At 44.8% G+C, this 25,415-nt stretch overlaps 1 protein-coding gene across 10 annotated transcripts in view; it reads left to right on the top strand.

Annotated features, from left to right (window-relative positions):
- Positions 1 to 25,415, top strand: part of tnikb (TRAF2 and NCK interacting kinase b) — a 67,049-nt gene that overhangs the window by 17,191 nt on the left and 24,443 nt on the right. For 6 of the 10 annotated variants that reach the window (XM_085287714.1, XM_085287708.1, XM_085287709.1 and 3 more), the window contains exons 3-16: positions 12,291 to 12,347; positions 12,450 to 12,575; positions 12,755 to 12,865; positions 13,301 to 13,391; positions 13,555 to 13,685; positions 15,263 to 15,317; positions 15,808 to 15,886; positions 16,049 to 16,224; positions 16,325 to 16,391; positions 17,093 to 17,291; positions 17,567 to 17,683; positions 19,646 to 19,732; positions 23,746 to 23,940; positions 25,089 to 25,388. In XM_085287714.1, coding sequence (XP_085143840.1) covers positions 12,291 to 12,347; positions 12,450 to 12,575; positions 12,755 to 12,865; positions 13,301 to 13,391; positions 13,555 to 13,685; positions 15,263 to 15,317; positions 15,808 to 15,886; positions 16,049 to 16,224; positions 16,325 to 16,391; positions 17,093 to 17,291; positions 17,567 to 17,683; positions 19,646 to 19,732; positions 23,746 to 23,940; positions 25,089 to 25,388 — 1,791 coding nt within the window. The remainder of the gene's footprint in view (positions 1 to 12,290; positions 12,348 to 12,449; positions 12,576 to 12,754; positions 12,866 to 13,300; positions 13,392 to 13,554; positions 13,686 to 15,262; positions 15,318 to 15,807; positions 15,887 to 16,048; positions 16,225 to 16,324; positions 16,392 to 17,092; positions 17,292 to 17,566; positions 17,684 to 19,645; positions 19,733 to 23,745; positions 23,941 to 25,088; positions 25,389 to 25,415) is intronic. The other 4 variants (XM_085287710.1, XM_085287718.1, XM_085287715.1 and 1 more) reach the window with 2 other exon arrangements.

Raw genomic sequence — 25,415 nt, 5'->3', positions numbered from 1 at the left:
AATGAAAACACTTAGTTCCTGTCCAGTTTTGTGGCATTTATTGAACTAAAGCAGAATCCTTTTTTTCATTCATCCTCCTTGCCAACATTTTCAAGCAGCTTTCAAATCTTTTTTCCACCCTCAGGGCTGCTGACGCCTCCCCTCCCGGCTCCCGGTTTTTAGCAATCTTTCACAGTTACAGGCTGTGAGCGAGCAATGAAGGAGAAATATCTGAATGATGCTGAAAGGCTGCTCGTGGAGGGCGTTAAAGCATGAAAGATACGCTTTAAGTTTACATTTCACTGCGGGCGTTTCGCTGACATCGCCGAGACTGTTCAGCAGATTTGGTGTGTTGCTGACCTTTTGATTGCGCTTGTTGGGAGTTTTCAAAGCTCACACTGGAGGGTTTGACCACTGAGGAGGCCGCTTTGGTTTTTACTGGATTTGATTAATCAGTGAATGAGCTCTCGCAGAGTGGAGTTTATTCAATCTGTTGTATCGATTAAAGCACAGAGAGGCTCCTCCAGCCTTCAAGCTTTCTCTCTCTCGGAATATCTCCCTCTCATTTCGTCTCACTGTGCAGGCCTCACTGATAATAGAGTAGAGTCTTTATTCGCTTAGCAGGTTAAATAAGGAATCTCGCGCAGCCACATAGCTGAGATGCAGGAAACGTGCATGCTTTTCATGCACAGATATGCAACAATAACACACGTGTCTACAGAAGTGCAAAAGTAAAAGACTGGCTCTGGTGCTGGATCCGGTTTATAATATCTCCAGCAAAGCCTTCACACTCATTCATCTCCATCAGATTCCTGACAGCTGGAAAGCTTTATTCAGCTGCAGAGACGCGGCATAAATGGAAGTGTTTGATTTTAGCTCAGAAAGTGAAGTCGCTGTTCTATAAAAGGAGGTCTGAAGACAGGAGCTGCCTGTCGGAGGTGCTGATGTCACCGGCTTTTGTTTGCCATGTATTTTGGTTTCTTCCTCTGAATGCAGCATTCAGAAACACTTTATACAGCAGTCTGCAATTTACAGGAGATTTCATTGTATGAGGAAAGAACCAATAACAACACTGGCTGGCTCCTGCTGCGACTTAAATGAAGGCACAGCAGAAGAAAACAAGACTGTAGGGAACAAATGGGCATTTTGGAGGAAATAGAAGATTAATGAAAGCATATGCATACAAGAATAATTGTAACAGGTTGGCCTACGGTGTGGCTTCCTGTGGGTGTTGTTGCTACAGTGTCATAGTAATGTTGCTCTAGGACCATCAGTGCAACTTATTTTGTGAAGTCACAGCTTCTTAACTGTCTGAATCTGCAATAAATAAAATAAAATATTGGCCAAACGTCATAAAGTTTCTGCGGGACGCTGTTCAGACGCGTGCAAACCAAATGCATAGAAACCAAGATCTCTACAGACGCTCAGTCATGCTCAGAAGCTGCCCCACCATTAAGTAGCCTGGTTGGCAACAGAACTGCTCCCCCTACAGGTGGCGAGTTTTACTGGACAAAAACAGGATACGGCTTTACTTAACTGTTAAGCATACATTGAACGAGAATAGCAGTAAATGGTAGAAATAAGGTTAAAAGTTGCTTCTAATATCAAATATCAAATTTTTATTGTTTCTATTCTGGCACTTCTTTAATGTGTGACCGTCTTCAAAATGTGGAGCAAACAAAGTACTTGGTAAAGTAACGGTGACTCTTTATATTTTGTATACTGTCTGTAATCCCTTCTGTAGTGTAGAGGACTAAAGTCCACATAAAGATTAGACTATGTTGCCTTAAAAAGGATCAGACACAAGAGGTTTATGTTACATGTGGAGTTACTTGTTCATGTTAGTAAGGCTGCAGTAAAAACAATAGGATTAAATAGTATTTATTTGTTCATGTTTCTGCTAGCATAAACTGCTGGCAGAAAGCCTCGAAGGCAAACTTTTTCTGTTGCACACGTTGCAGCATTATGACATCACGTTAGTCACTTCATGTGACAGCCTGGGGAAACATACCAGCCTGCGTGGTTACCTTCCTCTTTTGTTGTTTCTTTTCTTTCTGCAAAGCGAAACTTGTTCAATGTTTGTCTGGTTTGCTGATGAGTGCCTGCATGCTTGTTGAGTAAGTTGGAGTTTCTGCATCTGACACTTCTTTGTAACTTCCTGAAACGGATTCGGAAACTCTTGTGCCCACTTCGCACAGCAGTTGGCCTCATGTGGAGCTGAGAAAGTAGCCACTCTGAACAAATGCAACACTGTGAGTGTCTTCCAGGAGTCTCTGTCTAAAAATGTGCTCTGTTGAGTCACATCTCTGTGTGACGGCAGGATTTTCAGCCTGACCTTGAGTCTGGCCGCTCTCTGCAGCTGGACACACTTTGGCCTTCAGACACCTTTTACACAGCAGTTTATTTCGAGCTCATCCGGACGTTAGCTGTCTAAGCTGCAAAGCGGCATTTTAGCATGAAAACTGCTGCATGTGCTTCAGCAGTCTTCAGTTTGCAGCAGGTTCCAGGTTATTCTGCATTTAGCTGGAAAGAAGAGCTCGTTCCATGAAGAGAGTTCCTGGGAACACTGGCATCTCACTTCCTGGCATCAAACCCCAGAGATTAGTGCAGACACTGGTACATGATTCATGCAGTGAAATAACAGTGTGCAGTACATCACAGGCTGCATTGTACGTGTAAGTGTTACTAATCGTTCCTTTTTTAGAAATGATCAGCAGAGATTAATCAGAAAATGACCTTTGTTATGGCAGATAAGTCATTTCAGTAGGAAACCAGAAGGTGAGTCATGACAGAAAAGCTGATATGTGTTGCCATAAATAATTGGCTTGGATTTGAAAGCAGACCTCCAAGAAAAGAATCATAAACGGACAATCTTTGTTTCAGCCGTGTCTCCAGGTTTACAAGCACACATACGTTTGAATTTCTGGGATAGTTCATCTGGAAAAGTGGAAGCAAAAGTCAGCTTTCCACAGGGTAGCCTCGGTCATGCCCTGTTTATCAGCTATTTTGCCCTAAATGGAACTGTAATTTACAAAATAAAGATTGTTGTGTTGTGTGAAATAAAACTTTTTTGGTGATTAAGACCATAAAGATTTAAGGTCAGTTTTTGTTGGCGTCGTAAAGTGAGAAGTCAGGTCATTTCCTCATAGACTTCCATATAGGAAGATATTCCAATCCTAGTTATATAATGGACATGGGTGTAATCTGTAGACTCTCAGCTTTCATTTGAGGGTATCCACATTCACACTGGATGAAGAGTTTCAGCCCCTTAACATGTGCCACATAGCAAGGTGCAAGCCGCTCGTAAGCCTCAACAATATTAAGGCTAGATTGGACTAAAACATCTCAAAATCCAGCACAAAATGGAAAAACATTCTTTGGACAGATGAAAGATCAACCTCTACCAGAATACTAGTGTTTACTGATGATGTGACACAGGACAGAAGAAGCTGAATGAATGCTGATGTGTTCAGAGACAGACTGTCTGCTCAAATCCAGCTAAATGCAGTCAAACCGATTGGGCGGCGTTCCATAATACAGATGGACAATGACCCAAAACATACAGCCAAAGCAATGTGTTGCAAAAATGTTGACTAAAATCACGACTCCTGCACTTTTCTCCTCCACAGGAGATCTGATTGAGGTAGTGCTAGCTCTTCGGGTCTACTGCTATCACTCGTCTTATAGCCACAGTCGTCCTGAGAACCCAAGCTAGTAGCATTAGCATCCAGGACTGTAACGCTGGCACAGCTGTCAACAGCCTTTCTCCCGCAGATTGTTTTGCTTCCTCCTGGCTGACTGACCTGACCCGTAGCGTACATCCTGCTAATTTGAAAGGCAAAAAGGTAAAACTCCAAGTGATCCACCCGGGCAAACCTGTTGGCTGTTAGAGAGAATGCAGGTTTAAGGCATTACCCCACTTCACTTGTGGGGTCTGCAATTATTTTTTATATACAGTCAGATAGCAAAGCTCAGATATGTTTCTGTACCAACCTCTCATTCTTTATTTTTAACACACAAGAGACTGTGAGAGCACAAGGTGAGGAGAGGGAGCTCCCACTGGCACAGAGAAGAAACCGGAGCTGAGATGTGCAAGCAGGGAGCCGGTAGAAATTAATGTAGTGTTTCAGGACTGGAAATAGGACAGTAATGACAGCAGTGCAGTTTGGGTGATGAATGTCAAACAGGAGTCTGCAATTGACTTGCTGCCTTCGTTAGTCGGCAACAGAAATACCCATTTAAATTAAACATTCATATTTCAGCCACGTTTGCAGTCAACTATGGGGTAACACTGTCTTATTTTGCCACTTACTTGTGTGCAGGATGTGGCTCTGAATGGTTGTATGGGACAGCTTTGCTCCAGGTGTCACAGCACACCTGGCGAATTTAAGGTGCAGCAGCGGCTTAGTTGTGGCAACCAGACAGCCTCAGTCAGGGCCAGATGTGGCCCAGGTGTGGGCCAAACATGCATTTGGGTGTCACGTTTAAGTTTAGGCGTTAGACATCTACAGCCTCTTTGACATTAAAACAAGGGTTGGCAACATTTCTGATGATGAGTGCCATCTAAAATTTCCTCAGAAATCAATGTGCCATATGACTGCATTAGCAATAAATTTAATAACACTCTACACGAACAGTTACACGCTTTATAAAACAACTTTACAGAATGATATTTGTTCGCAGATGTTGGCAGCTGTCTGCGAATAGTTATCAGCTATTTTGAAACAAAAAAACAAACACTTTTATCCATAAATCCAGCTTTGTGTCTTTTTCCATTGTAGCTGAAGTCCGGGACAAACTGTGTTCCTTTTCAGCTCAAAACGAAACGCGTAATATTTTCTCTGAATGAGGGACCATTCCATTTTTAAGGAGCCGTTGGCAACTCTACTAACGAACCTCATGAATAAAATAAAGTTCACCATCAGTAACATCATAGCAACCGAACAGCTGTATAGAAACTCCGTCATGCTAGCTAGCACGCAGTACGAAAAAGTCAGCATAACGAAAATAAACTCCACCTAAACTTGGTTTATATCTGACCCAGATGGACTGCAGGTCATAATTTCTTACCTGAAGTTCAGTTCACCTGATGCTCGGACCGGCGGCCGCCTCGGGTCTCTCCTCCTGCCTCCCCTTTCCCTCCTCCACCTGCTGGCCTCAGTGGGAGCTCCGCCACAGACACGACTAAACAATTGAGTTATTTTTACACATCTGCCAGCATCTGGCCAATCCACCACCTTTCATTGTTTATACCGTTACAAAAAACAAAACAACAAACAAACAAACGAATGAACAAAAATCATCGACCCATAAAAACGAAAAATCACATCGGGCATACCAATGGCCAGTTCAACTATAGTTGTGCCATCAGTTAACCCTTCGTGCCCAGGGTTGCCGACCCCTGCATTAAAAAATGGCAGTCAAGAGTCAGTATTGCTTTAAAGTGTGACCCCAAGGACTGCTGACATCCATACCTGTCGAGTTAGGAATGACATCATTTTCACTTTCGTTGCCGCTGATGCGCCGTGGCACCGACACAAAAGCAGATCTGAGTTTCTCTGAAACTAAATTGTCTTTGACAGCATGGCAGTATTTCATGCCTTGGGAATGATGATAAGCTAGTCTAGCTGCTGTCAGTATGGGGGTTTGAAAACAAAATAACAGCCTGCTGTTTGGTGTATTTTGGCCTCCAGTGTTTGCTTTTAAGCTCCTTTAAAACAGAGAATAATGCTTCTTTGAAACTGTGGTTTTCATATTTTCAGTTGTCCTTTTGCAGTCACTTCTAAAATGCCAAACGTGGTGAATTTGTGTATTTCTGCGACAATAGGACGCAGACAAAAGCCCACGCTGGTTGCACAAGCTCGCCGTTTCCAGAGGACGTGTTGTTACATTAGAGCGCAGAGAGAGAAACGCTAATTTGTGTCTGTCAGTCTGTTTCTGTCGTAATGTGTCGGGGCTTGTGTTCAGGTTAGGAATGCGAGGCTTGTCTGAACGCGGGACCTGAGGTGTGTTTTTACGCCTGAGGCAGCCTCAAAAGGATATTCTGCCCTTTTCTACCTCCAGTCATCCTTCTCCTCCGCCTCCTCCTCACCTGCCACCTCCCTCTGTTCTCCCTCTGCTGCTATCTTTATCTCTCTCCCTGCATATGTGCGGATTCGGGTGATATTTTAATGCAGCTTCCTCATGCCGCCCGGCCTCCATAATCTGGCTCGAGCACGCGCACACACGTGAACACACGCTGGGAGCTCTGTGTCACCTTTGGGAGATTCGTCTGGCCAGCCGTCGGTGTCGGAGGAAGAGAGATAGCAAAACAAAGAGCCTCTGTGAGATGCTATCTCTTCCTCTCATCTCGCCGCCGTTATCTGCCTCGCCTTTTATTGCCCCATCGTGCTGGATCGCTGCCGTTTGTCCTGCAGTCACAGCAGCACTTCACACACTTAACCCGAGGTCCAGGGAGCAGGTTTACTGACTTTTCGAATTATAACTTAGCTTCAGCTGCACAAAGCTGCTGCCTACTAGTGACTTAGCCGTGTACCATCAACAGGAAGAGTGAGACAGGCTGCTACTTTGTCAGACTGTAAAGGTGCTGTTATGTTTAAAATAATTAGTCAGAAAGTTGTTGATTGATTTGTATGAGAACTTGATCCAAGGTGGAGCTTGGTCCCGGCTGGGCATGAGTAACATCTGGAGATCTGGATCCAGGAATTTTTGAAAAGATTATTTTCCATTGCGAAACAGGCCAAGTCATACGTTTCAGCTTTATCTTGATCTTGATCTTCTCATGGTGCAGTGGTTAGCACTGTTGCCTCACAGCAAGAAGATTCTGTGTTTAAATCCACCATCTTCCTGTGTGGGGTCTGCATGTTCTTCCTCCCACGCTCTACAGACATGCAGTTATCGAGGTAGCTGGAAGAGGCTCCAGCCCCCCCGTGAACTTGAATTGGACCAGTGGAAGAGAATGTACTGAATCCTAAATATGACGAGTTCATGGCTGGTGTGGAGCGTTTCCATGGGCAGTATTTAAATCGCAGGGCTGGACAGTTCAGGCTTTAATGAACAAACCTTACATACAGAGAGAAGGATGATCACCATCGTTAGGCACTTCCTGTTTTATTTTATTATATTAGAGCATATTGTTTTATACTTCCTGCCTTCTTTGTGCTACACCTGTCAGTTAATCGCCTACGTCAGTGTATCATGTACCTCCTGCCTCACTTACACTCGGGCTTTCCAACATTCCTCGTATGTTGACGTTTGTTTATTTACTTATTTTCCCCCTTAAATGTTTGTTGCTTGCTGATCATTATTGCAGCAGTTCTCCAGATTTCTAAAGGATTTTCAAAACTTTTCTTTGAGCACTGGCAGTTTTTCAGTCCACTTTACACTGACCTATGAGTGTGACCTCATTAAAGCATAAAACAGGAACTAACTGAAGCAATAAATCAGTGTTGTGTCTACACAGCTTAGTAAATAACCTTGTATCACATTGATTGTTCACATTTCTTAGCTGAAACTATGAAAGATGCCAAAAATAATTGTCAGACATATAATAGTATTTTTGCGCCATCAAGGTGATTCCCAAAGAGCTATTAGTTAAAAACATGGCACATCTAAGCATGATGTAAAGTGTGTCCTTAAAAGCGTGAGGAAACCGGACACGTGTAGAACAGAGAAGGCCTGAAAATGATCTACAGTGAATAAACAAGCTGGAAGTCATTAAGAAATGGTTAAAAAATCCAGCAAAGATCTGACACAGAACCTGAGCGATGTATCTGGACATTCAGTGTTTGCACTGTTTACTGAGGCCTCATCAGGAGAGAGGTCCAACAGTTACAGTCCACAGCCATCTAGAAAACACAGTGGGGGTCTGTCATGGTCTCAGGCTGCATTTCATCCAATGGTGTTGCAGATCTTCTCCATATAAAAGTGCGATCGGATACAATACCATCTGGAAACAATGACCCCAAAGAGACAATGCACTAAAAACACACATGAATAGAAAAGCACAGAGCCTCATTATTGAAGCAGTGTGGGACGATGTTAACAGAACAAACTCCCAGAGAAGAACTTTGATGTCTGAGAATTATTCCTGATGACAAAAAGCTGAGTTCAGCCCGTGTTGAAGGGTAAAGGCGGTCATACCAAATGACTTTCCATGTTTCCATGCATTACTGCATCTTTTCCCATTCTCCTGCAGAATATAAAGGAATTAGTGGTGGCTCAAGACTTTTGCACAGTACTGTATGTTATTATGCAGCAGTTGTGGTGGTCTAGCCCACTTGTGATCAAATTGTTTGTTTGCGGCCCCCGAGCTAAAATGATTTAGACACCTGCTGTAAAAGATGCTTCGGTGTAATTAATCAGTTTTATTCTCGCCGCGTAAATAAACAGAGACAGCAGGAAAGGTCTGTGTGATTTGTGTTCATTCGTCAGGTTTTTCCCCGACTGTTAGGCCAGCTCAGAGTTTAGAGCTGTGCACATTTTCTCGTGCGGAGGTACGAACGCATTGTTTGTTATTGAGACCGATCAGAGCGAGCGTGAATCAAGCTTTACACCGACATTAATGGACAGTTTTGCTTTGTGGTTTCCACTCCTGCCTGTCTGTCATAGAACTGACTGGGAGACAGTGGAGACTAAACTAATTATCATATTTTAAAGGGAGGCTGGTGTACACTTGAGCTTTTAATGGCAGCTGGTGGGTGAAGGTTGGAGTCGGTTCACAGCACATCTACTAAAATGGCATCTGACTAGAAAGGTTTCGATTGGATCGTTAACGACAGATCCAAGGTCAGCTTTCGGTAAAATGTGACTGGCATTGTTAGCACGCTGTGAATCATCAGGCTGGTTTTTAGATCAGCTTTAAAGCAAAAAACTGACATTTTCCTAAAGTTATTGACGATTCCAAAGGCTGAATTATCGAACACTTGGCACAGGTGAAAGAAATCGAGGGAGTCGGCGCGATGAAACAGGAAACAAAAGATGTGAGACGCACAAGAGAGACGGGGAGAGAACAAGAGACTTTCAGCACTCCGAGGTGATTTCAGCCTGTCAGATATATTCAGTGTCTGATGCAACGCTGAGTAACCGAGACGCCGTCTGCGTGAGTGTGTGTGTGTGTGAGCTTGTCTATTTCAGCGTGTGTGTCTGAATCTGAGGGACTCACATGTGCAAGTGACCCAGTGTGTGAAATATCATGGCCTCTAACACACACACATGTACACACACACACAAACTGCCATCGCTTTGCCTCCTCCAACCCCACATTCATTCATTGCCCTCACTGCCAGGCCTGTTGCTAGGTTACCGTTAGGAAATGGTGTGTGTGTGTGTGTGTGTGTGTGTGTGTGTGTGTGTGGTGAGGTGGATGAATTTCCACTTTCTCGCTTTAACAGCTGCTGTGATACCGGCTTCGCTTTGAAGGAGGAGGAGGAGATGTTAGACTCAGTGTTGGATTTTAGTTCAGCTTCACTGTAAATTATTTAAACTCAAAGTCGTCACAGTGCTGAAAAAATGGGAGCTAACAGGCTGCGGCGATGTGCCCTGCAGTGAGCGCGGGGCCTTTACCTTTGGAGGTAAACTGAGTTGAACAGTTTCCTGTTATAGTTTATATTTTAAATGCAGAGTTGAACGCATGGTTATTCTGCGTTATATCTGCAGCGTCTGGGAGTATAAATATCAGCGAGTCCTTGGCGAGGGGCGCTGACCATGAATGAATTATTTTATTAATGGGACAGTTGTTTGCACTTTGTTAGGTACAGCCAGACTACATGATAGCATCCATAATGTAAATCTGGTGCTCTGCTGGATTAAGATGTGGTGACTGCTGAGGTCATGTGAGTACAGTGAACTCACTGAGGTGACTTAAACTGTGCGACATGTTGTGTTATGTTGCACAACATAAAGTTGGGTACGCTGGTTATAAAGAAATGGACATGGTCAGCAGCAATACTCAGATAGGTTGGTGTTTAAATGACGCTCAGCTGGTACTACACCATTACACCACCCGCAGCCTGAACTGCTGATTTCCCCAAAGTCTGGCCCTAGCATCGGAATGTTGCAGGAGAAGTAAACACAGACAAGACGACGTTTTGCAATCCTCTGCTGTCCAGTTTTGGTGAACCTGTGAATTGTAGCCTCAGTTTCGTCCTCTTAGCTAACAGGAAGGACACTTGTTGTGTTCTTCTGCTGCTGTGGAACATCAGTTTCAAGGTTCAACATCTTGTGTTGTGCACGTCTGTATTCCTTGTTTGTTACAAGTAGCTGTTTGAGTTACTGTTATCGTTCCAGCAGCCTATCAGCTATTCTGGTAAATGAACTAAATGGCCTGTATTTGTATAGCGCTTTACACATCCAGTCATCCACACATTCACACACTGGTGATGGCAGCTACATTGTAGCCACAGCCACCGAGGCAAGGCTGCCGGACACTGGCGCCACCGGGCCCTCCGACCACCACCAGTAGGCAACGGGTGAAGTGTCTTGCCCAAGGACACAACGACCGAGACTGTCGGAGCCGAGGCTCGAACCGGCAACCTTCCGATTACAAGGCGAACTAATCTAATCTATAACACCAATAAGGAATTTTGTTCCCAGAGAGCTGCTGCTCGATGCTCAATGTAACGTAAAGTATCGATTCTTACTTCTGTTTGGCTCTTTGTCGTTTTCATCTACCTGACAAGCTACACGTGGCTGAACTCTAGACCAGGCCAAACTTAAAGGTGAATTAATGAGCTTAAAATGAATAAATAGTACAGCATGAATATGTAAAAGCATCCCACTTGAATTCAAAAGCAGAGGAGCTCTCAGGTGTTTGCAAAGCACAGTGTTCTGCTACATGTGAAGGGTACTTTCTGGTGATTCATTTTTCACTTCTGTGACGATTATCTGGCTGCACACGTCTGTGAAGTGTAACAGCGACGATAAACAAGCAAGCGGCGTGCTTTTATCGCTGGAGGAAGCTGCAGACAGACACATCTCTCGTGGGCACACGATCTCTTGTGATCAGAACAGTGTGTTGTCAGACGGGATCACGTAGTAAGACATGTGGCAAAAAGTATGTAAAAGGAAAGAATGCAATCATAGTTAGTGTGAAGTCATCGGCTAGACAAACCAAAGAGGGATGCTGCACACTCATGTGGCAGTTATCCTTTTAGACTCTGTTGAGTGTTAATATTTAATAAATATAATATTGTATTTACAAAACCTTGAAACGAGCAACTGAGACTGTGAATAGATCAGGAAAGTGTTCACTAAGAGCGAACCAAACCTTTCCTCTCACAGAGTTCTCTACAGTCAGACTTGTTTTTGCCCCCTGCTGGCCATCAGAAGAAATACAGGTGTGCAGCACTTCCGGTGCTTTTCTACTCTAATTAATTCATTTTTACTAAAAGCTTCATTCACCCAATCACATACATGCGTTCATTTTCTCTGTACCCAACATTTATGCACACATTCACATAACTGTGAATGCACTGGGAGCAGCCCAGGGTTCAGTATCTCGCCCGAGGACACTTCAACATGCCGATTGGCGTAGCAGGTTAGTAGGAGACCCCATAATAATGAGGCATAATATGATGCTTCATATGGCAATGAGACATCGACTTCCCCAAGTCTCAAGCAGCCACAAAAACAGCTTGTCAGGTTTCGAACGCTGGTTCTCTGTCAGCTGTATAGTTTCCTCTCCAATCTCAGCCGGGCTCCTTACAGTCCAGTTAGCATGCACACAGGACCACAGTTTGGGTTTACATGCACACTTTCATACATTAAAGACATGTTAAAAATCAAACGTCTTCCATCTGGATCTACCGGCTTCTATTTTAGTCGTTGAGGAAGCCTATTGAAGGAGTTGACATTGGGTTAGATGGATTCTGTATCATCATCATCATCATCATTCTTTCTTTGAAGTTTCATGGTAAAGGTGTTTTTTTCCAGCTGAATATACTGAGAATAAGGGCTGTTGCTGTATTTTCGAACAGTATTTGGAACTTGGATCCATAATATGTCAACCTTTACTGAGACCATATTTGCAAAAGAGTCTCTGACTGTATATTGTACACTTTTGTTTGTCCACAAATTCTGGACAGATGGACAGTGCAAAACATAAATATGTCCCCAGAAACCTGCTCTGCAGAGGGCTAAGGCCTGCTCATCTGGATTCCCATCAGAAATCGCTCCAAAACAAGGAATTAGAGGAAGCAAACTGGGTTTGCTCTGTTCTTAAGAGATTAAGGGACGGAAATGTTGAGTAAATGTGTCCTAGATCCAAATCCGTGACTCATGTCTTTGATCGCCTCTCCACCTGTGTTCTTCAGGGTCGCCATGTCAAAACTGGCCAGCTCGCTGCCATCAAGGTCATGGATGTCACAGGCGTGAGTGACACACACCGTCTTTAATCCAGCCTTTCTGTTATACTGGGACCGTGTGTGTTATTGGCATTGTGCTGCATCTGTCTCTGCGTTTGTGTGCTTTAGGATGAGGAGGAGGAGATTAAAGCCGAGATCAACATGCTGAAGAAGTACAGCCACCACAGGAACATAGCAACCTATTATGGAGCCTTCATCAAGAAAAATCCTCCAGGAGTGGACGACCAGCTCTGGGTTAGTCACACGAACACGTTTTGTTAGCTGAGCTTAAATCAGTCTGACTGAAAGCTCCCCTGACCCACAACGACAACACGTCCTGTATATAGAGATCAAAGGATGAGATGACTGATAGAGGTTTGCAGTGAAGTGAACAGTTAATAATAAACCCAAAAACTGCACGTATGTTTGTGCAGCTGGTGATGGAGTTCTGCGGGGCCGGCTCGGTGACAGATCTGATCAAAAACACCAAAGGGAACTCCCTGAAGGAGGAGTGGATCGCCTACATCTGCAGAGAGATCCTCAGGGTAAGAACCAAAACGCTGTCGCCTATGTTTACATGTTTTCCCACAAAGAAGAAACACCCAGTTGTTTCCCAGAGGAACACCGTCAGAGTCTTTGCAAAAAAGAAAAAGTCTGCCACATGTGTGTGGACAAAACTGACAAGAAAGGAAATTTGTAAATGCATCTAAAATAAATGAAATCAAATTTATAACATTTATATAAATATAAATGACAGATTTGTAAGGAAAAATGCAGATTGGTTAATTATAAATGACAATCAACAATACAAATCTAACATGTACACCTGGTTTTGTGTATCTGCATATTTTGGCCTCAAAGAGCTGAACTGAAATAATGAAGCGATGAAGCTCACGGATTAGCGAGCCTCTCCTCTGCCTCCTGCTGTTCTGTTTTGGATCGTAAGACGACCTTTGCCACTTGTTTCCCCTTGTCTCCAGGGTCTGACCCACCTCCACCAGCACAAGGTCATCCACAGAGATATCAAAGGCCAGAACGTGCTGCTGACGGAGAACGCGGAGGTCAAACTCGGTGAGGAAGCAGCAGCATTTATTCTAAGTTTCATCCTAATTATGGTGACTTGTGTTATAGTTAGAAGGCTCCTGAGGGGCCGCTCTGGATGCGTGCTGTCAAAAACATAACATGTACAGCTCGGCACTGCACCGCAGCGCTATGAACAGTGTTTTGTGTGCAGTGGACTTTGGTGTGAGTGCTCAGCTGGACCGTACGGTGGGACGGAGGAACACGTTTATTGGGACCCCGTACTGGATGGCCCCGGAGGTCATCGCCTGTGACGAGAATCCTGATGCCACGTATGACTTCAAGGTAATTTATTCTAACTAACAGTCGCCTCAGGACTCGGTGAGCTAACTTTAGGCTTAACTTTGTACTAGGATACATCGTCATGGTAACCTATGCTGCACTAAACCACCACTGAGTTTCCTGAAAACAGAAGATCGTTCAGCCCTCGGTTTGTGGAACCCGAGAACATCGTCCACGGGCGCTTGTATTAGTGACGTGTGGAGCCATTTCACACAGTCGTGCTGGTTTTGTGTTGATCCTATCGTTGGTAATGGATTAGGGTTTAGTTCATATTGATTCTGTGAGGTTAAACAGCACAGCTGGTGTTGCACAGACGCCAGTTTACCTGATAAACGAAAGGAGACTCGGGTGAAGTCATTAGCACAGGATCATATAAGATAAGTGATGATTTATAGAGCTTGTTTTTCCTGCTAAAAGTGTCTCCTCTGTTGGGCCCCGAGCAAACAAAATGAACCAGTCATTCTCAGCCTCCCCAGCTTCATGTTAGCACCAGCTTTAAGCTTGAGCAGGAGTCGTATGGGATGACCTGAGACGCTCTCTCGTGTTGGTCGATTTTCGCTGTCTTCATCCTGCCATAGGACAGCATTTGTCTCTGAGGTTTTCCTATAACAGCTCTCATCCTCCATCTCTGTGCTAATGTGTCTGTATGTATCCCTTCAAATTGCTCATATTTAGTTTTGCGTCTTGTTTTAATTACAAAGTTACAGCAGTGCTGTACAGTTTATGGGCGGATTTCCAGCTCAGCTACGCTTCATAAATCGTGTTTTTGCCTGGATGCTAAACATTAGCGTAACAGCTGATCTGATCAGGCTGTTGGAGCTCAGTGATGTCTCCGTGTTTGTTTGATCTGAACTGAAGGAGCATTTAAATCTGCACTTAATAAGCTGGGATAAGATCTCACGAGTACAGATCCAGTTTAACAGTGCACGCGTGATTTTCCACACTGGTCAAACAAACCTAAATAAGTACACTTTAAAACGAAGGAAAAGGTAAAGTTTTTCCTGCTTTTCTTTTTTATTAAATTGCCCTCCTGTAGTTCAATTTCTCGTCCGAGTCAAACTGCTTGTAGCTGTGAACAAACAGCGCGCACTGACCTTTAAAAACAATCCCTCTCACATCATATCTGTTGTTTTTTGGAGTTGTGTAATCTCTGATTATTGCTACCCGAGCGCACCAACAGAAACGAGTATCGTTCCTTCAGAGAGCTGAAATCAGTGGGTCTGCAGCGGTTACTGTAAGAGGAGCGCGCTGTAATGGGGACAGGACGAACCCCTGTGGCGAGCTGGTGGAGGATGTGCGCCTACACCATTAACTCCAACCCTCCGGGGCTTTACGTGACGAGAAAGCCTGAGTCCGTCTGACAGCACGAACAGCTCAGATCTGCACCTAAAAACAGAAACATAATAATAATAATATGGTTGAAATGTTAAAGACGGGCATCTCCAGCACAGGCACAGATGGGGAGCTGACTGTATTTTTATCGCTTAACAAGTACACCGATTGGCGCGCCGATCTCCTGAAAGTGTTGAGTCGGTAACACGTTGGGAGGATGTGAACGTTTCGTGTTTCTCTCTCTGCAGAGTGATCTGTGGTCGCTCGGTATCACAGCCATAGAGATGGCAGAGGGAGCGCCACGTAAGTGTGATTACACCGTTATCAGCTGACACTCACAGCACAGTTTGTCTGCGAGCTAAACGACTAAATCGATGTCTTTTTCTTTTTTCTCTTTCTGCTTTGCACCTCTTCTTCTTCTTCCTGTCTCCTTCCCTCCCCTTCTTTTATCCTGCAACTTTAAATACTTCCTTTCCTTTCCTCTCCCTTCCTTTCCTTTCCTTTCCTTTGCTCTCCTTTCCTTTCCTATTCTCCTGTCTTCTTCTCCCATTTCATGTCTCATCATTTCTTGTCTCTTGTCCTTCCCTTTTGTCTTATTTCCTGCTCTTGCTCCACCTTTGCATCATTTCCTTTCTCTCATCTCCTCTCCTTTCCTTTATCCACATTTTGGCACCTTTCCTAATCTCATCTCCTCTCTCCCATTTTTCCTTTTTAATTTTTTTAATTCCTATCTTTTTGCTTTCTTGCTTTCTTTCCTTTCCTCTCTCTCCTTTCCTTCCTTTTGCCTCCTCAGCTCTGTGTGACATGCATCCAATGAGGGCGCTCTTCCTCATCCCCAGAAATCCTGCCCCGAGACTCAAATCAAAGAAGTGGTGAGTCACTTAAACGCACACACATGCTGTCAGACATCTCTACACAAACACGATGTGACAGTGGCCTGTAAGAGGGTAAAGCTGCAGCTCTCCCTTTAATGAAGCTGCTGTTTTAAGAGAGAGAGCTATCAGCGATTAACTGGTGTGTGTGCTCGCGGTCAGGTCGAAGAAGTTCCAGTCGTTCATAGAGAGCTGCCTGGTGAAGAGTCACAGCCAGAGGCCGAGCACCGAGCAGCTCCTCAAGCACCCCTTCATCAGAGACCTCCCCAACGAGCGGCAGGTCCGCATCCAGCTGAAGGACCACATCGACCGCACCAAGAAGAGGAGGGGCGAGCGAGGTGAGCAGGCACTAACTCACCTCAGCTCACAGCTGCCTGAAGCCTCCGCTGTCAACAGATGTAAACACTGACCTGAAATCTCTGTTTGTTTTCCCCTCAGATGAGACGGAGTACGAGTACAGTGGGAGTGAGGAAGAGGATGAAGAGAGGGACATAGGAGAGCCCAGGTATGTTTACTCATGCCGTAGCCTCCACTGTAGCTGCTGGTGTTAACAGGCAGAAATCTAGAATCCAAAACTGAAGCACCACAAATCCAGTTGCCGGAGTGGCAGCGACAGTGAGACACTCCCCATCGACTCCCACAGCTTTGCAACAGAAATGAACGGTTTACAGCCTGTTAAAACACAATGCTTTGGTCTTTGTAGATACCTTCCACCTTCACAAGTGTTTAAAACAAAATAACTCACGTGTTTAAATTTATTTAGGGCTTAAAGTTAGAGGTCTGGCTGCTCTATGCTACAGCTGTCTATTAAACATCCTTTCAGCTGACTCAACGCTGACACCAGCCTCAAGTGGCCACTACAGGAACTGCAGCTTCTTGGAACTTCAGCTGTAGCTTCACTTGCAGTCTCAGAATTTACCGCTTCATATAACAACCATGGACTTACTTACAGATGTGACACTTTAACAGTTTACGAATGCAGGCAGTTCACGTTCTGTAACTCCACCCTGTCATCTGGCGATGCTCACTCTTAGCTCCAAAAAACATGATGGGTGTTCAGAAAGAGAGTTCACAAACAAAAACATTATGGTGGCTAAACTTCTCTTTTATTTAGCAAAGACCTGCTATATGCTCCCATTATTACTGCTGCTCGTCCATAGGTTTGCAGATACGCTAAAACTCAAACAAGTCTTAATCCTGTTCCAGCTCCATCATCAATATTCCGGGCGAGTCCACGCTGAGGCGAGACTTCCTGCGTCTGCAGCTGGCCAATAAGGAGCGGTCGGAGCTGATCCGGCGTCAGCAGCTGGAGCAGCAGCAGAACGAGGAGCACAAGCGCCAGCTACTGGCCGAGAGACAAAAACGTATAGAAGAGCAGAAAGAGCAGCGGCGACGGCTGGAGGAGGTAGATTTAAGACCGCAGATAATAATAATAATGACAACGATAGATTGTTACGTTACACACAGGAAGTCGATTTGTCCTTCGGCTGTTTGAATCTGTGAGAAACAGATCAGAATGATTATAAAGTCACTTTTCCTGCATGTGAAACACATCACACCTGTTTGTTAGCACCTCAGCTCATCCAAATGCCAGGAAAACATGCCTGACGCGCACACACAGACACACACGGACATGCAGACAGCTGAGGTGTTGTTGTGTAAAACGGTTTCCACCTACAGCAACAGCGTCGCGAGCGAGAGCTGAGGAAGCAACAGGAGCGAGAGCAGAGGAGGAGGTATGAAGAGATGGAGCAGCTCCGCCGCGAGGAGGAGAGGAGGCACGCCGAGAGAGAGCAGGTACGGAAACACCTGACTGACAGGTGTCATACGGGGGGGTGTGGCTTCTCAGCACATCTCCTGTCAGTTACTCTGATGAGCGACTGAAACATGGAAATGTCAAATCAGAGAAGACGCTACAGAGATGATGTAAAAGGAGAATTTCACATATTGTAGATGCTGGCCTCCAGACACCAGGGGGCGCTGTAGAAAGAATTTATGGTAGTTAATTTGTACATTAATCATAAATAAATGAGCTTTACAACAACTAGAACAGGGAACAGGAACATAAACTTCTTACAGAGAATAAGAGACTTAAATAAGCTCTCACTAATCTTTGAGAATTATTATTAATGTCTTAGGAAACAACTCGCAGCTGTTACACGAGCAAATTTGAACCAATTGTTAAATAAACACAAATTAATTAGCTCTACTGTTGTAGCAACACATTCATAATAAACCAGATGGTTTGGTGTTCCGACCAAATCATTGATGACTGTGCGCTCCGTCCCTCACTCTGAGCTCAGCTCTGTGTTTTATTGCTTTACACACTCAGTTAGCTGAAAGCTAAAGGAGCATTTTTCCTCATTTTACTTCTGCTTCACAGCCTGTGAGAACTCTCGTGCTGCATCACTCCTGCATTATTCATGCAGGGTTTAAATGAGACCTGAATTAAAGAAATTTCCAAGCTGCATTATGGGAAATGAAGGTTTCTAATGTCTCTAGAGCTTATCCTACAGTGGAGATTAAAAGTCAGCATGACTCAGCTTAAAACTACATGACTGTAAAACTTCATTTTATCTCAAACATTTATGCAAAAATGTATTATTGTGCAGTAAAAGGCTGTGCTAATATTTTAAGCACCAACACAAATAATCCTCCTTTAATCCGTCTACAACCTTTGATGTGTGATGTGTGTAAAATGGTAAACAGATCACTTAAAACAGTCGTGGTCTAACTGTGTGACTACAGTTCATGACGTTTTCCACATTTAAAATATTCAGATTGTACGTTTTTCAAGTTTGTGGCTTTAATGCATTTTAAATTTGGCATTTAAATTGGATTTAATCAAAGAAGCTTGTAATTAGTTAGCTTTTTGTGTTTCTGGACCAAAATGGAAATTCAGTCATGTTGCTTCAGCCTAAAAATACATTTACTCAAACCTCTAATTTCAGAGGTTTATAATTAATGTCAAACAATTCTGCGATTATAGATTACTCTTTACTCTTTTTGTCCCAAAACTTTAAGCAACAGAAAGCAGCCGCTTGCAGATATAATCCCTCTGCAGCCTTTAACGTGGTATCGATCGTTTTATGGAGCCGGTCACTCGTGAAATGTGGCAACAGAACATTTTCTAGTCCAGAAAAATCTGTGATGTGACTGAGGGGAAACATGCTACATGATGAGGCTTTAAGGTTTCACCGGATGATGAGGAGCATGTCTGACAGACAGAGAAAACTCGTTTTAACGTGTAAACCTGCGCTACGTGAAGGTTTTACACACAGATGTGGGCCGTGTGCTCGTTGTGGTTCGGGTTGCTGATTTTCAGCTGCAGGGTCGCCACACCTCCAGCCTGATACTGTAACACACGAGACTTATAAATGACTCGTAGTTAACTTCTCAGCAGCGCTTCCTTAACGCTCTCTCAGACAGAGATTTCTTCCTCTTGCACAGCTGATTTCACACTGATCTTTAACACTGCCATCTTAATAATAAGCATGTTGTCTTTCTGTTCTACTAATTACGGCCTCCTGCTGTTCCTCTTTTTTCTCTCCTCGCCTGTTCCTGACTAAATCCCTACTTTCACACCTCTTCAACAAATCTCCTACTTTTGGCTGTCCTCCTCCTCTTTCCTTTTTCCTTTTCTTCTATTTCCTCCTCGGGTGATGTCACTGGTTGCCTGGGCTCCGATTCGCTTCCATTTCTCCTGGTCGCTCTCTGATTGGCTGCCTGTGGTGCTGGCTGGGGCTGCTGATTGGTTAGGAGTATATCCGTAGACAGCTGGAGGAGGAGCAGAGGCAGCTGGAGATCCTGCAGCAGCAGCTCCTGCAGGAGCAGGCCCTACTGCTGGTAACACAACACACAAACACACACAGACTGATGAAGGGCAGAGCCTAACGCCGGGCTCAAAGTACCCTGCTTTGATTTTTTATTCACATAAAACTCAAAGTGCCTTAAACTCTAAGATACACAATCTGAAATATTACAGTGAAAGCTTCAACAATCAGATGACTGTTTTTTGGCGACAGCGGGGAGGAAGAACTCCCTGTTAACAGGAAGGGACTTCCAACAGAACCAGACTCAGAGACGTGTTGACATCTGGTGTGATCGGTTGGGGGAAGACGAGAAAGAGAAGTGAAAGAACAGAAGCATGAACTAGAAGCAGATTTGTTAATCCTATTCCAACCCTGGATTCTACAAATGTAGCGAGCTTGGTCATTCAAACCACAGATGGGTGCAGCTGCCACGATAACTCGTTTGTTATTGAAGTCCTTTTTTCATGGACATTTATAGAACCACAAGTCTTTTTTGCTTTCAACCAGAGCAGTCGCCCCCTGCTGGCAGGTAGAAAAAGAAATCAGATTTCAGGCAGTAGCATGTTGGCTTAGACCCAGAGGTCACGTTGGTTTAAAAAAACAATATTTATTATTTGGGCATTTTTTAATGCAGCAGCCGTGACGACTAAACAGGAAGGAGAGAGCAGGGGAAAGCACAGCAGTCAAACCTGGGCTGCTGCATTTTGGCCTTGTCGTGGTCTCCGGTGAGCTAACCTGGAACTCGGGGAAGGCTTCACTGTGTGTTGTCACACAGTGGTGATCATTTGAATTTGTTTGTGTTAATTGTTAAAACGCTACATGATTCATTCACATAGGAAGGGCCTCAGGTCTCCAGGCCTGGGATTGATGCTCCCGGGTGAGTTCAGTGGGAGGCTGATGTGCAGGCTAGCTTGGGAGCAGCTTTAGGTTTGCTTGATTTCTAAGCTTCGTTATGTTCTGCAATAAGTTTTAGGAGGTTTTCCCACCCAGAAGCACCTGGAAATGCCTCGTTTGTCTGATAAGCGCTAAGGATGCTACATTATACCTGGTGAAGAATGCTAGCTCCAAGTTTGCTTCCTCTACCATCACCCAGTGCTTTACAGCCTCCTAATCTAAAGTCAGTTTGATGTGCATTAACAGTTAACAGTGTGGGGCTTTTTCTCCTGCTGAGTGGGCATCATGGTTGCCTTCTTTGTATCCTCTATCCAAGCAACTTCCTCAACTAAACCACAAAGAGTGTTTGCAGCACTTAAAGAATTCCTGAAACAACTATTTCCTGCTGAGCGCTTTGAGTCAGAAGAACAACTACAGAAAAAATAATCTCCTGAATCTGTCCGGAGTTCAAACAGCACGTTTCTGTTTCACACACTGATAAATCAGTTGATTTATAATAGCTCTGAATCAAGGGAGAAACAGATGGACTGATTACCTTTCAACCTAACAAGCAGCTACTAAACCCCAAAGTAAAGGAAGACCTCGTACTGAGCAGGGAGCATTCACCCATAAAGGAGTGGGCTGCGTTCCTAAAACTTCAGTTCAGTAAAAGCCACCACTGGCCCCAAAATGTAAGATGTCCGGGCACGATTGGTCAGGTTTCCCCAGGTACACGAGAGACTAGATGATAATCGTTCGAGGCTATGAGACCCCAGCTTTACGCTCATCTCTCAGAAAGCAACTGAAATAACACTCACTGAATATTTTATAATAATAATGGATTGCATTTATTTAGCGCTTTTCAAGGCACCCATAGCGCTTTACAATGCCACTATTCATTCACTCTCACATTCATACACTGGTGGAGGCAGCTACAGTTGCAGCCACAGCTGCCCTGGGGCAGACTGACAGAAGCCAGGCTGCCATATCGCGCCATCGGCCCCTCTGGCCAACACCAGTAGGCGGTAGGGTAAAGTGTCTTGCCCAAGGACACAACGACCAGGTCCACATTATAATTCTTATAATTACAATAACAGCTCATGACGCACACACTCTGTCCTCAGAAGTCAGTTTTAAAAGGTCCCAATCGAAACCAAATGTTCAGGTGCAAAGAGCGAGGTCCAGGTCTGCAGGAAGTCACTTCCAGAGTCGGCTCTCATTGGTTCCTAAAAATCAAAGCAGCACGGTTTCCAGGAAGTCTGCCTGTTTATTGTTTACTCAAATAAATAAAGTGTGACGCGAAGGTGAGGCCAGTCAATAATCGATCAATACCAACCAAGCCGAGATGACTCACGCGTCGGGCTTTTCTTTTTTTCACAGAAAAAGTTAACAAACATCAAATCAATCAGCACACGCAGCAGTGGGCGTGTCAGTCGATGGCCGCCGGCGCTGGGAAGACTTTATTCAGCTTCACTGTTTGTGATGATGTGTCTTCCTCAGTCAGTGACATCAGAACAGTCAGGGGTGCAAACTGATCAGTGCGCACGCACACACACACACACACACACACACACACACACACACACACACACACCGTGTTTCCATATCTTTGTGGGGACATCTAATTGACACAATGCTTCCCTAACCATCAAAATGAGTGCCTAATCCTAACCCTGACACTAAACCCACATTGTGACTCTGAAACGTCTTCAAACTCGTAGGAATTGGGATTTTGTCCCCAGAAGGGCCGTTGGTCCCCACAAAGATACGTAAACACAGTCACTCACACACACACACGCCTAAAAGGTCTGCTGCAGTCTTTCACACGTGGCTCAGATAAATGCCAGACCTCTAAAGGGACGTTACAGTGTGAGGAGAAATGTCAGCCGATGGCATTCAGCTCGTCACTTATGACCCTCGACGTAAGAACACACGCTTCTCTAAGATTTCTTTTTATATTTAAGAATTTTCCTCTTTCAGTCAATTAATAGAGAAACAAATGGGGAAAAAAGAAGTAAAGTATAAAGTGCGGGATGCGTTTCAAGAAGCTCATTTTACATTGATAGTGACTGTAATAGTTCTATAATCTGATGCTTTAAATGAATATTAAAATTGTGCAGCACCATCAAAGTTTGCCTTGAACCAAGATCTGCAGACGGCGTGCAGCTCTGCATGTTCCTGTGGCTGCAGCTCTGCTACACACTGACGTTCCTTTACGCAGACCAGTGTCATTCCCAGCATCTTTACCTTTAGTAGCCATTACTTTCATTTCATGTCACAGATCAGCTCAAAGACTGTGAGAAGAACTTGGGGGTAAGAAAAAGGTGGAGCTCATAGAACTAATTAGCACCTGCAGCAAAGCAAACAAAGACACCCAGAGCTCAGGTGGCTCGGAGGTCGTTATCAAGATACATCAAATTAAACGTGTTCGTGATATCATAAAACAACTCCTCCCCAGTGCAGTGTCGCTCCATGCTGCTTAGTTTTGGTGCATCATTCATTAAAATAACCAAAAAGCACCTCAAAGGTTCGACAGCGTCTGACGTGTCAGGCCTAACGTGCAGGATGGAAGCAGCAGAGACGGACCTCACGCTTATTCTACTCAGAGGCAGCAGCAGAGTTAGCCAGCATGGCAATTAGATTTTTGAGCCATCAAATGTTTTGTAATTGTGTTGCAGTCACTGGAGTGCTCTTGGATCATTTCTCCACCCACAAATGTCTACTCCTAACAGCCAGTGGCAGAGCTACTTCCTTCCAAACTACAGCTGATAGCTGGAATTAACAAGAGCTTCTGAGGAAGTCGTGCGATTCTTTCTGCATGTATCTAAAAGTTCAATCAAAGAGCTCCACTTTTTCAGCTCTCTCTCATCCTGATAGTCAGCAGTGTCAGCGGGGTTCGCAGTCTGTGGGAGAATCTCAGCGGGTGGGTTTTGCATTTGGTCTAAACACACCACAGGACCAGTGCTCTGGTGTCTACATGCAGATCAAATGCAAGCTGGTCTCAAGACGTGCAGGATAATTAAAGTAGCATAAAGGTTTCTCTTTGCACTCGTGCACACAGGCCATGTTGAGCTGAGCACACGAGCCTGTTTGTTTGAGGAAATGTGATCCTTGTTGTTTTTATCTCTGCAGCTCGACCTGCGCTCAGCTGACGTCTCTCTGTTCTGTGTGCAGGAGTACAAGAGGAAGCAGATCGAGGAGCAGCGGCAGGCCGAGCGGCTGCAGAGGCAGCTGCAGCAGGAGCGGGCGTACCTGGTGTCGCTGCAGCAGCAGCAGGAGCCGGCGCGACCGCCGCAGGACAAGAAGCAGCTGTACCACTACAAGGATCAGGCGCCCAGCAGCAACGACAAGCCCACCTGGGCCAAAGAGGTAGCCTGCAGGCACGCAGTTTCACACGACGAGCCTTACTTTCTTTCATTTTAGTGCCGGTGCATGCTTCTGGGGGGGCACAAGTCATTTAACCGGCAACATCATTTATGTTGATGAGTGTGGAAGAAGCTGTTTCAAGGCGGCTTTGCTCTGATTGGCTGCCCCTCGCAGCAGAGGTGGCCATATTAGTGACACCCTGTCCCCGCTGACATCACACAGAGCCTGAAACTGATTGTTGATTTTTTGATGCTTTTGATCGATTACTACAAACAAATCTTTGCATAAAATAAAGACAAAATGAAGAATACAGCTACATTTAAACAAGTTTTTTGCCACATGTTATGAGAAACATTCGATCGCACTAAAAGTCAGACTATTGTTTGTTTTCCCTTTGTGACTATTGGAAAAGTGGTTAAGCACCAACACCTTCCAACATGTTTCAAGAAAAGAGCTTTTACCGCTCTGAGGATGTGACGCTGCTGTGCAAACAGGTGCTGCTAGCATCCAAATGTGCACACATACACTCAGGTGAAGCTCTGCTGCAAAGACAAAAGGCTGGTTTATATGTGGGAGCAGGAACAAGACTCTACCCACTGAGCAGCTTGTGGTTCCACTCAGACTCACACAAACAGATGTTTCCATTTATAGCAGCACTAACTGAGCTGGAGTCGTGTGAATCAAAGGCCAGCGCGCTCTGTTTGTTCAGGACGCGCTTCGAGTTTCCCACCCTGCAGGTATCATCGGAGCTGATCTGCAGAAGAGTCTGCGATAAATAAAAGTGACAACTTTCTGATTTCTTTCATTTTCCAGGTGAAACAGCAGAGCGGCAACAAACAGGCGGAGAAACTACCAAAATAAGAGTTTCATTTTAAAAAGGCTTGATGTGTAGTGACTTGAGTCGTCCGTGTTCGTCACTAACAGGGTGATGAGCTCAGCGTGTTAAAGGTCAAACTGAGTCGTAGTGAGATGTTTTTCTGCCTTTTGGAGTGTTTCTGTAAAGAGGGCTTACGTTCCTCCCATCAAACAAATGTGAATGCAGATCACAGATCTCACTCTCTGGACACCAAAACCAGCGAGTGTCCTCCTCCTGTCCTCCTCCTGTCCTCATGTGCGTCTTCTCCTCGTTAAACACCCACCTTGCCTTCCAGGTGATGCATCGAGCTCAGAGCAACTCCCCCCGCATCGCCCCAAAGAACTATAACTCCTTCACAGAGAAGCAAGACATCAACTTTGAAGAGCTCCTCAAGCTCCCTGGGTACAAACCTCGGCCCCGTCCCCCCTCCTACCCTGTCCACGTCAGCCCCACCAGACATCACATTCACACACCTCGAATCCGCATCACCTGCGTCCCCGAGCCCGCCTACTCTGAGCCTGTGGGGTCCCGGAGGAGCCCTGACAGGAGTCCCGACAGGAGCGCTGACTCCAGGGGCCGCAGCCCCAGCCGCTTGGTTAGTCGGAGGAGGAACAGATGCTTC

Source organism: Mchenga conophoros, linkage group LG9 (genome assembly GCF_057382185.1).
Source record: "Mchenga conophoros isolate Kocher_MC1m ecotype Shallow Benthic linkage group LG9, M_conophoros_male_GT1.1, whole genome shotgun sequence".
Classification (NCBI taxonomy): Eukaryota; Metazoa; Chordata; class Actinopteri; order Cichliformes; family Cichlidae; genus Mchenga; species Mchenga conophoros.
The sequence above is the reverse complement of the archived record's forward strand: the minus strand, read 5'-3'. Positions and strand labels throughout refer to the sequence as shown.